General features: G+C 40.1%; 1 protein-coding gene across 1 annotated transcript in view; it reads left to right on the top strand.

Annotated features, from left to right (window-relative positions):
• OCA2 (OCA2 melanosomal transmembrane protein) overlaps positions 1-13,772 on the top strand; it is a 288,607-nt gene that overhangs the window by 148,967 nt on the left and 125,868 nt on the right. Inside the window, exons 14-15 of the mRNA XM_053312437.1 lie at positions 4,109-4,247; positions 11,379-11,511. Coding sequence (XP_053168412.1) covers positions 4,109-4,247; positions 11,379-11,511 — 272 coding nt within the window. The remainder of the gene's footprint in view (positions 1-4,108; positions 4,248-11,378; positions 11,512-13,772) is intronic.

The following is a 13,772-nucleotide window of genomic DNA, read 5'->3' on the forward strand; positions in this document are numbered from 1 at the left end:
CAGAGTCTTATAGCATCACAACAATTTACTTATCTCTTGTTATCACTGCTTTTATAGACTGTTAGGGAATAGCCTTTTGCAAAATTAATCTGTGGAGCTCCATCAACAAGAGTCTGATCTTTAAATAAAATGAGAACACAATTGGTACACTATCTTAACTCTTTGTGGTAATGCACTGCATTTTCCATTTAATCCTATACTATTTCTTAAATAACGTAATATATAGAAATCATAATGACAGCAGTACCAAGCTTTGAATGTACAAAATGCTTCACATATATTATCTCAATGGCTGCCTTTGCTCCAATGAACCCATGGTTTGCCCCCATTCCCTCTGCCATGTTTGCAGATGATACAATCTGGGGGAGTCTGGTTGCATGGGCTTCCTTCTTCTCATGAAGGACAGCCACAGCAGCCAATCGGAGACTAAGAGAGGGAGGAGCTTCCTACCCTCAACTCTGGTTCCAACCAGTGGCAGCCTTCGGACGACATAGCACCACTTTCTAACTGGAGTTTTCCAAATCTGAAGAGCAACTGACAGTTCAAATTAAGTTCAAATTTGTGGTTGTTAACCTCCAATTACTTTTGTGATGAAACTGTGGACTCCCGTATTCGGATGACCACAAACCTGAACTTCTGGCATGGTTACTTCCAGTTTGGTGTGATGTCCGAAGGCAACCAATAATACTTACAGTAACTTAGTAAGATAGGTTAGTATTATTATCTACATATTGCAGATGAACAGCTGAGCTTTAGAGTGGTTTGCCTGAGGCATGTCATTAATTCATTGCTAAGGATATCCAGGTTCACAAGTAACACCACACCAGCTCTGATTATCAGAAGTGAACTATAAGAATATAAGAATAGCCCTGCTGGAGCAGGCCCAAGGCCCATCTAGTCCAGCATCCTGTTTCACACAGTGGCCTACAGGCAGGAGTTGAGGGCATGCCCTCTCTCCTGCTGTTACTGCCCTGCTTCTGGTACTCAGAGGCATCCTGCCTTTTAGGCTGGAGGTGACCTATAGCCCTCTGACTATTAGCTGTTGATAGACATCTCTTCCATGATGTTATCCAAACCCCTCTCAAAGCCATCCAGGTTGTTGGCCGTCACCACATCTCGTGGCAGAGAACTCCACAAGTTGATTATGCATTGTGTGAAAAAAAAACTTCTGTTCGTTGGTCCTAAATTTCTTGCAATCAATTTCATGGAATGACCCCTGGTTCTCGTGTTATGTGAGAGGGAGAAGAATTTCTCTTTCTCCACTTTCTCCACACCATGCATGATTTTATAGACCTTTACCATGTCTCCCTGCAGTTGTCTTTTTTCTAAACAAAATAGCCCCAGGTGGCCTTGCCTCATAAGAAAGGTGCTCTAGGCCCCTGATCATCTTGGTTGCCCTCTTCTGAACCTTTTCGAGTTCTACAATGTCTTTTTTTAGATGTGGTGGCCAGGATTGTATGCAGTACTCCAGGTGTGGCCGGACCATCATTTTGTATAAGGGTATTATAATGTTAGCAGTTTTATTTTCAATCCCCTTCCTAATGATCCATAGCATGGAATTGGCCTTTTTCACAGCAACCATAAGATCCCTCTCCTGGTCATTCACTGACAGCTTAGATCCCATCAACATATACTTGAAGTTGGTTTTTTTTGTCCCAATGAGCATCACTTTGCACTTACCAACATTGAACCACATTTGCCATTTTGTCGCCCAGTCACCCAGTTTGGAGAGATCCCTTTGGAGCTCCTCAAAATTTGTTTTGGATTCCACTACCCAAAAGAGTTTGGTATCATCTGGAAATCTGGCCACCTCACTGCTTACCCCTGCTTCTAGATCATTTATGAATACATTAAAAAGCACCAGTACCAGTACAGATCCCTGGGGGACCCCACTTCCTACTTCCCTCCATTGTGAAAACTATACCTACCCTGTTTCATGTCCTTCAACCAGTTAGCAATCCACACATATACTTGTCCCCTTATCCCATGACTGCTAAGTTTCCTCAGGAGTCTTTGATGAGGAACTTTGTTGAAAACTTTTTGGAAGTCCAGGTATACTATGCCAACTGGATCACCTTGATCCACACACTTGTTGACACTCTTAAAGAACTCCAAAGGGTTTGTGAGGCAAGATTTCCCTTTACAGAAGCCATGCTGATTCACTCCCAGCAGGGCCTGTTCTTCTATGTGCTTTACAATTTTATCCTTGAGGATGCTTTCCATCAATTTTCCTGGAATGGACGTTAAGCTAACCGGCCTGTAATTTCCTGGCTTGCCCTGGATCCCTTTTTAAAAAATGGGTGTTACATTTGCTACTTTCCAGTCCTCCGGTACAGAGCCTGACTGCAGAGATAAGTTATATATTTTAGCAAGGAGGCTGGCAATTTCACATTTGAGTTCTTTGAGGACTCTTGGATGGATGCCATCCGGCCCTGGTGATTTGTTAGTTTTCCGTTTTTTCAGACAGTTTAGAATATCATCTCTTGTTACTTCTATCTGACTCAGTTCCTTAGCCTCCATCCCTGAAAGGTCTGGTTCAGGAACAGGTATATGCTCCGTATCCTCTGCCGTGAAGACAGACGCAAAGACGCATTTATCTTTTCTGCAACCTCCATATCCTCCTTCATAATCCCGTTCACTCCCTCATTATCTAATGGTCCAACTGCCTCCCTGGCAGGTTTTCTGCTTCTGATGTATTTAAAGAAGTTTTTGTTATTCCCCTTGATGCTTTTAGCTAAATGTTCTTCAAACTCTCCTTTTGTCTCCCTTATTGTCTCCCTGCATTTCTTTTGCCTGTGTTCCTTTCTGTTCTCCTCATTTGGTCAGGCCTTACAATTTCAGAAGGAGGTCTTCTTCCCTTTTATGGCTTCCTTGACATTACCTGTTAGCCATGCTGGTATCCTCCTGGACTTAGTGGTACCTTTCCTCCTTTTGGCTATACAATCTAACTGGGCTTCTAGTATTGTGGTTTTGAGTAAACGCCATGCATTCTGGAGCGAAGTGATTCTCCTTATTTTCCCTTTCAGCTTTCTTTTCACCACACTCCTCTCATTTTGAAGAAGTTTCCTCTTCTGAAATTTAAAGTGTCTGTGTTAGACTTCCTTGGTGATTCTCTCCCCACATGTATGCTGAATTTGATCACACTATGGTCACTATACCCTAAAGGGTCAATGACACTGACATCACGCACCAGGTCCTGGGTGCCACTCAGGATTAAGTCCAAGGTCACCTTCTTTCTGGTTGGTTCCAAGACCAACTGTTCTAGGGCACAGTCATTCAGGGTATCTAGAAATTTGACCTCTATAGAACTACACTAGAATTTAAAATTTTGAATGTAGTTAAAGCTCTACCCATTTCACTGGGGCAAGGTTCTCAATATTGAAACACTGCCGCAATATCTCAGATTATCCTGTGGCACAAGTATATTGCAGAAGTGAACAAGAGTCCCTGGCACATCAGTAATACATCCTAGTCCCCCTCATTAGCTTTTTGCTAGGTAGCAAGTCAGGACATGGAGTACCTAGATTATGAGGCTGAAGAAGTAAGTTTGACCATGAGCAGGAAACTCAAAGGCAGGAAAATGGACCAAGTAAAGTTCAAGAGCAGTTCCAGCCTCTGGAAGCCAGGGTACATTAAGGCAAAGTAAACAGAAACACACACTAGCAGCTTCAAAGACACATAGCTTTGCTCCCTACATAATTTCCACAAAATGTCCTGTCCACATACAGGGCTTTCAAGCCTGAATTCATACTTTCAAGCCTGAATTATGTGTTAATATTTAGTGAATCAGGTCTTTATTTTATGTCTGCTGTCAAATATTCAGTTATACTGTGGACTTCAAATAGTTTATTCTGGAATTAGTCCAATTATTCTGGAACAGCCTAAAAGAAGTCGACAAGGCTGGTTTCTGAATGCTCCCCTTATGATAAATCTGTTAAAATGATTGTATCCATGAGAAAAGTCCAAGATTTATTTTGATCAGTTATATATATTACATTTGCTTCCTTCATGTTCTATGGTTTGTAAAATATTTCAACAAATAAGTGTTTTTGGAGAACGTTTAAGGATTAAGGATCTGACTTTGTTTTTGTCCTCTGTATAACTGCAGGTTATGCGAGGTGCTTAATCTTGATCCTAGGCATGTCCTGATTGCAGAAGTAGTCTTCACAAATATTGGAGGGGCTTCCACAGCTATTGGGGATCCACCAAATGTGATTATTGTGTCTAAGCAGGAGCTGAGGAAGGCGGTGCGTATTGCTGACTATTGTGTTAATGAAAAAGATATACAGACGTTGCAATATTTAGTAATACTGATTTGTTTGTCCCACTATGCTGAAATGTGAACGACTGCACACCTCTGGCTGGGTTTGCATGATCATCACCAATTCAGTAAGCCGGACACCAGAGGCTCACAGTGAGCATGTGCTCCTAGTTGATGTCCTCTGTGTACTGCCAACTACTGATTCCCATGCTGGGTTACCGACTTCAACCCAAGATTCGCCTGGGGTTTATTATCTAGATTTGTAGTTGGGCGGGAAATCTTGGCATCCTGGCAGAGGAACCAGCAGTTGTCAGGTTCACATGACATACCTGCTGGGAGCGCATGCTTGCTGGGAACTATTGGTTCTTGGCTTACTGACTTGGCAGCGATTGTGCGAAGCTGTTGCCCGTACTAGGTGTATACAAACTAACAGCTCTTGTATGTATCTGGTTATATATCATCAGTGTTATGACTTCTGGTTCATTGTTTTTGCATGCACTTTCTTTGGCATAGCTTGCCATGTACTGAACACAGCATGCCAATGTAGAGATTCCTAGTCTTTCCTTCATGTTAAACAAATAATGTTAGCACTTCTTTCATTTACATAGAATGTTCTGTATTTCCCTTTTCTTTATATTTAAAACACAACTTTCAAAGATGTGTGATTCCCACAAAGATCTTGAGTGGCTGCCATTGAAAGTGTTGTTACAGTTGTGGAAATGATTACTGGCCACTGTGGGCTGTATCAGTGTCCCCCAAGTTCACATGGACAATTCTCTGTATAGGAGGAAAATAAATGGCCAGCCTGCGTCTGTGAACTACCAACCAAAGTAAAGACCAAATAAAATGTCACAAAGTAGTGAGCAAGCTCTTGAGTTCTTCAGAACCTTTATTCAGGCTGGATGGAAGAAGAACTCTGGAGACTTTAAAAGCTTGCTCACTAATTGATGACATTTTAATTTATTTTATTAGAAGTGTCATCTTACTTTGGGTTTTAGTTTATTTTTCTAATGAACCAACATAGCTATCTAGATATTTATGCATTTTAACTATCAGGTTTGTGTGGACAATAAGATTGTGTACACACAAGGTGATTGTGTAGACAGCTAAGCAGGATAAACCGTGCTAAGTAGTCTGTATGTTGCATTAAAATGTCTTATGAGTACATTTGAAACTGGTTTGGAGCCATTCATATGTGTTTGGAAATGCATGATTCACATAGACATCTCTATTGCCTGAGAGCTTATTTTTTTAAATAAATGTTCACTAGAAAGATAAAATCCAGTCTTCAGATCTACATTTCTCTGAGCTAGCTATGGAAATCTGAAAGCAGTCTGTTTGAAATTGAAATAAAATAATACAGAAGCTACTATTTTGGATATGAATCATCACTTTACTGTTGTTGAGAGAATTCTTGAGGATAGAGGACTCTATCCCATGTTAGGTTGAAAAACATCTTGTTCAAGGATTGTTTTAATATATTTGGATTTGCCATTGGATTTGTTTATTCATTAAAATGTAGTGATGAGATATTTGTAGAAATACAAAAGTTAATGAAAATTGGATAAATATTTTTCAGCAGTTACTAATAGCCCCTCTTCTTCAGTTCACAAAGAAATGACATTTGCAGGCACCCATTTATACAACAGAGGATATGTTCTTTTTTGTTTGTTCATAGGTGCAATTGGCAATATGTATTTTTTGAAAGAAATTAAAGTATCAACTTGATCTTCTAAGGTATTTTGTTGCCAGAAACAGGTTTAAGACTGAGGGAAATAGGCTGATACAGTTGTACTGGCATTCCAGACTAACCCAGGATGCCATGCTACAGCAATATGCTATCCTGCCAAGATTAAAGGATGAGACTTAATATATTTGTGCTATGTTGTTGCATGTCACAGAATTGGGCAGGTGCCAGAACTTGAGTTCTAAGGTATATTGGGTAAAGGTTTTGCCTGTATATCACTGCCCAGTCCAGGGAGGGAACACAGCAAAAGCAATCAGAAAGCATGATAACATTGCTTAAGATATGATTAACAATCATAGGATAGAGTAGCTTATGCAGTACTCCCATAAATATTTCCTGGTCAGCAGGAAAAGAAGGTGGTAAGCCTCCCCTGATGTTTGTCACTGCCATCAGGTGCCTAGAGCTGTACTCTTTCACAGAAAGGCCCCTGCAAATTAGTCTAAGGGTAAAAATTCCAACATGGAAAATTGACAGAAGATATATTCTGCTGCTTTAAAAGTGTAGGAATGGCTTGGAATAGCACTTTGCCAGCTCATGGGTTGCCAAGGAAGTAAACCTTTATTATGTTCTGACTTTGATCATGTGAATGACAAGAAAGCTTTCCCAGTATGAAAACTGCAGCTTGGAATGGGTTCTTGGTGTCCAAGGAAATGGATAACTGAGTTTTTGGACCCCCCCCCTTTTTGGGGGGACAAATCATGTTTTTTCTTGCACTGTTTTTATATTGGAAGAAACTGCATTTTAGGGAAGTGCTTGAGTGTTTCTGTGCGGCAGGGAGCAGTACCTTTAAGCATGGGTAAAGCAGGTCCTTACCTGCTCCTCTGCCACCCCGTTGCTTTTCTGGGCATGCCATTGTGCTGCTCAGAAGTCTGTGTGCAGCCGCGGGGCTTCACCCAGCAGCCTGCACACTATGGTATGCCGCGGCTGCATGCTGACTTCTGAGCTGCACCGTGCCGTGCCTGGAAAAGCAGCATGGTGGCGGAGGAGCAGGTAAGGACCTGCTTAAAGGTACTGTTCCCTGCCCTGCTGAAATGATTTGGCAAGCCGCGCCAAATGGATTCAGCGCGTCCCTACTGAATTTCAAATCCTAGTGAAATTTGAAAAGACTCCATGCTCTCTGATCACAGCATTTGCAACAACAACAAATGTACAGAAAATCTTAACACTGAAACCCTAAAAAGCAAAACATAACTCCTGCTTCTAACTCCTGACTCACTAAGCTGATTGTTGCCCACCAGCAATGAAGAGAGGAATTATTAAGACCCAGAAAGGCCACTATACATGACTAATGGGCTGCATTTGGCTTGGTGGGTCGCAAGTTGTGTAGTGTGTTCTAACGGAAATCAAAAGTCTATTGTCTGGAATTTACATCTGAAAGCCTTCAGCACTGAAAAGAGGGACCTATCACACATAAGTATATTCTGAACTGCTATCAAAGATTTACTCAGTGCTAACCAGAATATTTATTTTAGTGTTGCTCAATGAAGTTTAGTTTAGGATTACTCACCTTACAATAAATGAGCAAAAAGGGTGCCTTTTCCCCTGCATGGCATCACCTGTGAAAGAGCATATGTACAGACAAAGTGTACATGTGTAGGCTCTGTATATATAATTGGGGACCCTTCCCATTCAAGGGTCCCCAATAAGTGTGTATGGATTGTAGCATGTACAGCTTTATACATGGAGATCCTTTCATCGGTTCTGCTGGATAGGCCTAGCAGGCAAAGGACATCCTAGTGCCAGTAGCAATGTGTCTTGAAACTTATACTGTGTTTATCACTGTAATGCTAGAATCCTCTCTGTTTATTTCTATAACACTTTTCTGCTTTTACCTAGAAATCTCAGCCATGGAGTTGCCAAATTGTTTAAAACATCAAATAAATCTATTTTTTAATGCAGGATTGGCTAGAATAGATAACCATAAATAGTAGCAGTGTACTCATAAATTTTCAGCATCTATGACTTTGAGGCTTTGGAGATTGTAGCAATTTCATATCTTTACCATTCCTGAGGGGTCATAAAATATTAGACCATAAAGTGAAAGTGTCACCTACAGTTTCAGAGCATTTCTCCTGGATAACTGCACAAAGCTTTTGGCAACTTTCTAAAGCTTAAAGCCCATTATTTATTTTTAATGTGCTTGTCTAGAACAGTCAGGCTTTCTTTGACTGCGGGTCTGCAGGAGCTGGTCTTATGTGCTATTCATGATTTTCGTTTTCAGAAGAAGTGACAATGATTACTAGTTTGTTTCAGTAGATATAATCACTTTCTAAATTACACATTTTCCTGTTACATTACCAGCCCTATTCCACAAGGAGACAACCACTTAAGGTTACACCAACCTATGCAAACATTTCCCTGATTGTGCGTGTTGCAAACTGGTTATATGTACTGGCCCTGCATCACACACGTTAGGATAATGTACAGTATGAATTTTCTATTCATGTTGTAGAATTAAAAGTAATGATTTTCCCCACAAAGCTGGAAAATTACATGTAATGACTTTCCTAACCACGTTTTCATTTGAACCAACATTTCAAATACATAATCCTTTGGAAGCTGCAGTCATGAACTTACTGGGTAGTCCAATCAGTACGTGAAGTTCAGTTCCTTCCTGCACCATTTATTGACCCTGCCATTCCCTTAGGGTACCAAGACCTCTCCTGTAGTCACTGCACTGGTTGCCCATTCGCTTCCAAGTTCAATTTAAGGTCCTTGTTCTGACCTTTAAAGCCTTGTGGGGCTTGGCGCCTGTTTACTTATAGACCCGCCTCTCCCACCCAGTTACATCCCATCCGGTTAGATCATCTCAAATAGCCTTTTTGTCAGTCCCTGATTTCCGAGAGGTTCAGGGCTCTAGGACTCACAAAAGGGCCTTTTTGGTTGCTGCCCCACTTCTTTGGAACTCTCTTCCCTTTCAGATTCATCTAGCCCCTTCCTTACTGATCTTCTAATCTCTATTGAAGACTTTTCTTTTTCGCCAGGCTTTTGCCCTGTAGTTTACTTCATTTGTTTTTGTTAGTTACTTTAGTTTTTAATTTAGAATGTAATTTATAATGTTGCTTTGCATGTTTTTGTGCATCGCCCAGAGTCTTTGGAGTGGGTGGTATATTAAATGTTTTAAATAAATAAATAAATAAATAAATAAATAAATAAATAAATAAATAATTGTCATAATTCTCCAGTGACAACAGAAACCACATTTGCCAAGACTCTTCTGTACTACTCCCTAAGGGAACAGCAGCCCTGTCAGAGTTTAGACTGTAGGTGAAGGAAACTTTTCTTAATTTCTGCTCCCTGTCCTACAGTCCACGATCCTCTATTGTTTGCCTACTTTCTTCCCATCAATAGTGTATAGCCCTTTGTTCTTCCTAGACCTCACTTTCCCTGTTGCTGCCCCAAGACTCTGGAATGCTCTGTTGCTGTCCTGATACTCTGGAATGCACCCCCTGTGGAAATAAGAGCCTCCCATTTCTGACAACTTTTAAAAAGTACTTATAGATTTATCTCTTCATCCAAGCTGCTAAAATTTGGCTGCAGTTTTAAATCATTTTAAGGTTTTTATTTTCTGTGTTTTAACTTGTTTTATATTGTTGTAAACTGCCCAGAGACAGAAGTTGGGGGGGGGATCTGAATAAATAAATAAATAAATAAGACCTCAGTCATCCTGCTTTCTCCTATATTTCTTCACCAGTCCTGGCCTCCTCAGATTCCTATTTTTCAGTCCACAATCCACTCTGTCCTTTTTCCTTTAGATGATTTGTTTCTTGGCCAGACTCTCTAGAACTTCTGTCTCCCACACAACAACCATAGCATACAGCCCCTCCTGACTTTAAGCCTTATGAGATTCCTTCAGAGCCTCTTCTTTCTGCAGTTCCCTGTTACCTCTGCAAACACTCAAACAGCTCCGAGCCAGTTTGGACAATGCTACTTGCTGGCTTAACCCACCATGTGATGAGGGGTATGAGTATATGTCCCACCACCCTTCCTAGCACACTGTTCTGCTTTATATAATTGCATGGGCGACAGTGTCTGAACTGCCCCTACATGCAATTTAAATACTACTTTAATGTAATATTTAAATTTTATGTGAAGGGTGGTTTGGGAGGTTTGCTTCCCACATGACTATGTTGAATGGAATGGTGCACAACGAGAGGGAAGGGGATGTGCTTACTCACACACCACATTGTATAGTAGGTGGGGCCAATGGATAATATTTTCTGAATTGGTCCATTGTTTCCTGGACAGTTTAGAATGTTTGTTAATAGGAGCGTTCATCTCAGCCAGTCAGTGTCAGAAACTTCACCATCACAACTTCAATGCAAAATGGATAATAATTTTAAAACTGAATTGACAGTTTGTCTTAAGAGTTTGACACTGTGGTATCATGTATTTCCTTTTCACTCAATCTTGGAAGTGTGTTTGACAGTTTTAAAGGGATTATCCTAGTACATAGAAGGAAACTCTTTGGGTGAAGGCAGCATAAAACACGATCATCTGCTCTGCATCAGAGGTGCGAAAACCTGTTGTATATGTAAGCTGGGAATACTCAACTAGCCTTTGAATTTGGGCGCTTTAAATAAGCAGCATGCTCAGCTCATGCAAGAGATTTGGTTTGCTTACAAAAGTCCTGTATCAAGCAATAGCCACATCAATGAAGTCTCAAAGGAAGGTGACTACCCTTAGATTTGCCAGCAGATCAGGAAAACCCCCCAACACTAATCAAAATCAAAACACAGGGCCAGCTTCCCCCACCTCTTTAGCCTTACACCTTAGTTAGACAGCTGTTTCACTGGGATCCACCCCTTGACTGGGCTTGCCCCTGGACTTGCCAGAAACCAGAGGGATCTGCCCCCTCTTTCAAGCCGTGGATCTGCTGTGGGTTCTGGCCCTAGTTGGGAATAAAATCCATTTGACTATCCAATATTACAATTACAAACACTCTTGAGAAATTGCAAAACTGGGCTGAAGATGAGCTGAGATTCAACAATGATGTTGAAAGTTCTGCACATAGGAAAGAAAAACCAAGGACAATTGAGCAGGAGCTAAATGTGGATTGGTATTCTAAGAGACTGCTAAGCATGTGATTAACTCTCCCACTGAAATCAAAAGGACTTTAAAGTACTGCACTGAACATTTTCACTGGAGAGTATTTGGGTCAAAATTAGCAATATAGGAGAATCTCAGGTGTGTGCAAATCCAGATAAGTGAAAGGGGCGTCCCAAGTACAAAAATAAAAATAAAACATTCTGCAGTTGTGCTGCTAAGAAGATACTACAATAATAGTAGATGGCAATTTATGTTCAACATTGATTTTCACTGATTAGAGCTGTTATATTGATTTTGCTTCAACTGTATTTTTATTCTCAGGGAATCGATTTTGCAGAATTTACAGGACACATGTTCGTTGGAATTTGTCTTGTGCTTCTGGTCTCCTTTCCTTTCCTAAGGCTTCTCTACTGGAACAAAAAGCTTTACAACAAAGAGCCAAGTGAAATTGTTGGTGAGTTTAGAGCGAAATCATATAGATGTGGCCCGGAATGAACATATACATCAAATAAATACTAACAGGATTTTTTTGGGTTTTTTAAAAAATAAATTAACATAATTTAGAGTCCATAATTTAGATCCAAGTCCCCTTCAGCCCCTGAGTGTTCATAGGCTACTAAGGATTTTTTCAGTGACCCTCTGAATATATTTTTTGTGATACACGGTGGGCTTCAGAGGGAAGGGGAGATCCTTGAAGGTCACCCTTTCCCCCACTCACAAAACAGTGCAGTGGTAGTCTGGATCTCAGCTTTGCTGCACACATGTAGTGCTCGTCTAGCTGATGGCCACTGTTATTTAAATAATATAACCGTGCCTCATAAATGTTATATTTAATCAGCCAAAATGTTCCATCCTTTCAGGAAACAAGCGTATTCGGTCTTAAATTAGACTTGCCATCTATAGTACTCTCTTGTCTACTGTTGTCAGATTCAGCAGTTTTCATCATTAGTAAATGATGTTCTTTTTTTGATAATCAGCAGTAGCTATATCATGATGAAGCTAATCAGTACCTGCTCAATAAAAGCAAATGCTAAAGTACTAGTTCTATTAACATTTTTTGTGAAACGAGATGAGAGAGGTGATCAAAGAACATTTCATTAAAAGGGAGTTGGAATAATTTGGCTTTGGAGCAGTAACAGAATGTGTGCAAGATGTCTTAATGGGTCTTTTCGATCTCTAATTGCCATGGTTTTGTGATAACCTCCAATAGATTGTTTGAAGCAGCTGTTTCAATCAACTCAGTGTCTGCCATGTTGCCCTCTGATTAGCAATCAAACAAGCACTGAATGTATATAAAAAGCACCAGTTTACTGTTCTCCACGGCTTTGATTTCCTCGCTTGTCATATCCTTTTGAGTATCTTGTATTCAGCTGCTTAAATTAAAATGGATTCACAGGACAGATCTTTTAACTCTAATGAGACTACTTACACTCCATGTGGCATCCCAGACTGTTTTTTTTTAACCTAACTGAGTATTGCAAGTTTTTTGAACAGTTTTAGAGAACTTCATCGTTTCCCCAGCAAGCAATGTACAAGCTGCACTCCTATAGTCCTTTGTTTCTTCCATGCCACTCCAAGGACTTTATTAATTGTCATGATATATAAGTGTATACAGACAGAAGGAAGGAAGAAATGAAAAGTGGATGGCAATGGAATGGTGTCCTGGGTCACTGAATATTTTATTCTTCTAGAGATGTGTTTTCATATGCCTCTTAGTAGACCTTTCAAATTTCTTAAAACTTGGCCATGTATCTCATAATCTTCAGACTGTAGCTTGCTCTGATAATCTTGCTCTGATAATTTTCAGACTGTAGCTTGCTCTGCAGTCTAAAAAAAATCAAGAATCCATCTTGAATTATTCTGTTGAATTATTCTATTATTCTTTTCATCATACAGTAAGTGCAAAATAAATCCTCTCAAGATTGGAAAAATGGTCTTGTGAGTTCAACCTTCACAAGAAACAGGAGCAGGCACTGCGGTTATAATATCATTATAAGTGGGCTTATAACCCAAATCTAAGAACCAAAATAGGCTAGAATGTGTATTTTTAAAACAACTGTTGTTACAGTAAGAGTATCAGGATGATTGGAAGGATAGCCCAAACCAGCCGTTAATGCTTTACACAAACTAAGCAATCCTAAAAAGACTACGGAGCAAGTCCCATAAAACTCAGTGGGTCTTACATCAGAGTAAACCCATATAGGTTTGTGCTCTGCAGAGTATTTCAACTCCTCTTCAAATTAATAAACTTTAAATGTTCTGATTTCCCAGTTGCATGTTCTTGCTTCTTCAGCTCTGCCATTGCAGTTGTCTAGTAATCTGAGCAACTGGTACTATCGTAGTTCACAGTATCTTTTAACTTCCTACATTCTTCAGCTGACTTAGTGAACGAATAATGATTTCGTCTCTTCTGTACATCTTTTTCCTGTGATGTTTTCAAATTCCATAAGGGATACATAGCTGTTTTCTGGAAGAGAATATGTCTTTTGCAAAAGGACAGCAGAACATCTTTGGAGATCTTTCAGATCCCATCCTAATTCTGTCATGGATAAAAATAACATAATGACAAATTGGGACACATGAAGATTCACAGGATAAATGGGGAGGGGGAAACTGAGCTAATAAGAGGCCTGTTCTCTGAGTTCAATTTCCCTAATGTATTCAGTGGCAAAGAGATTGTCTTCCATCAGAAAAACCTCCTCTTCCTAGACCCTG

The sequence above is a fragment of the Hemicordylus capensis genome, chromosome 3, assembly GCF_027244095.1.
Source record: "Hemicordylus capensis ecotype Gifberg chromosome 3, rHemCap1.1.pri, whole genome shotgun sequence".
Classification (NCBI taxonomy): domain Eukaryota; kingdom Metazoa; phylum Chordata; class Lepidosauria; order Squamata; family Cordylidae; genus Hemicordylus; species Hemicordylus capensis.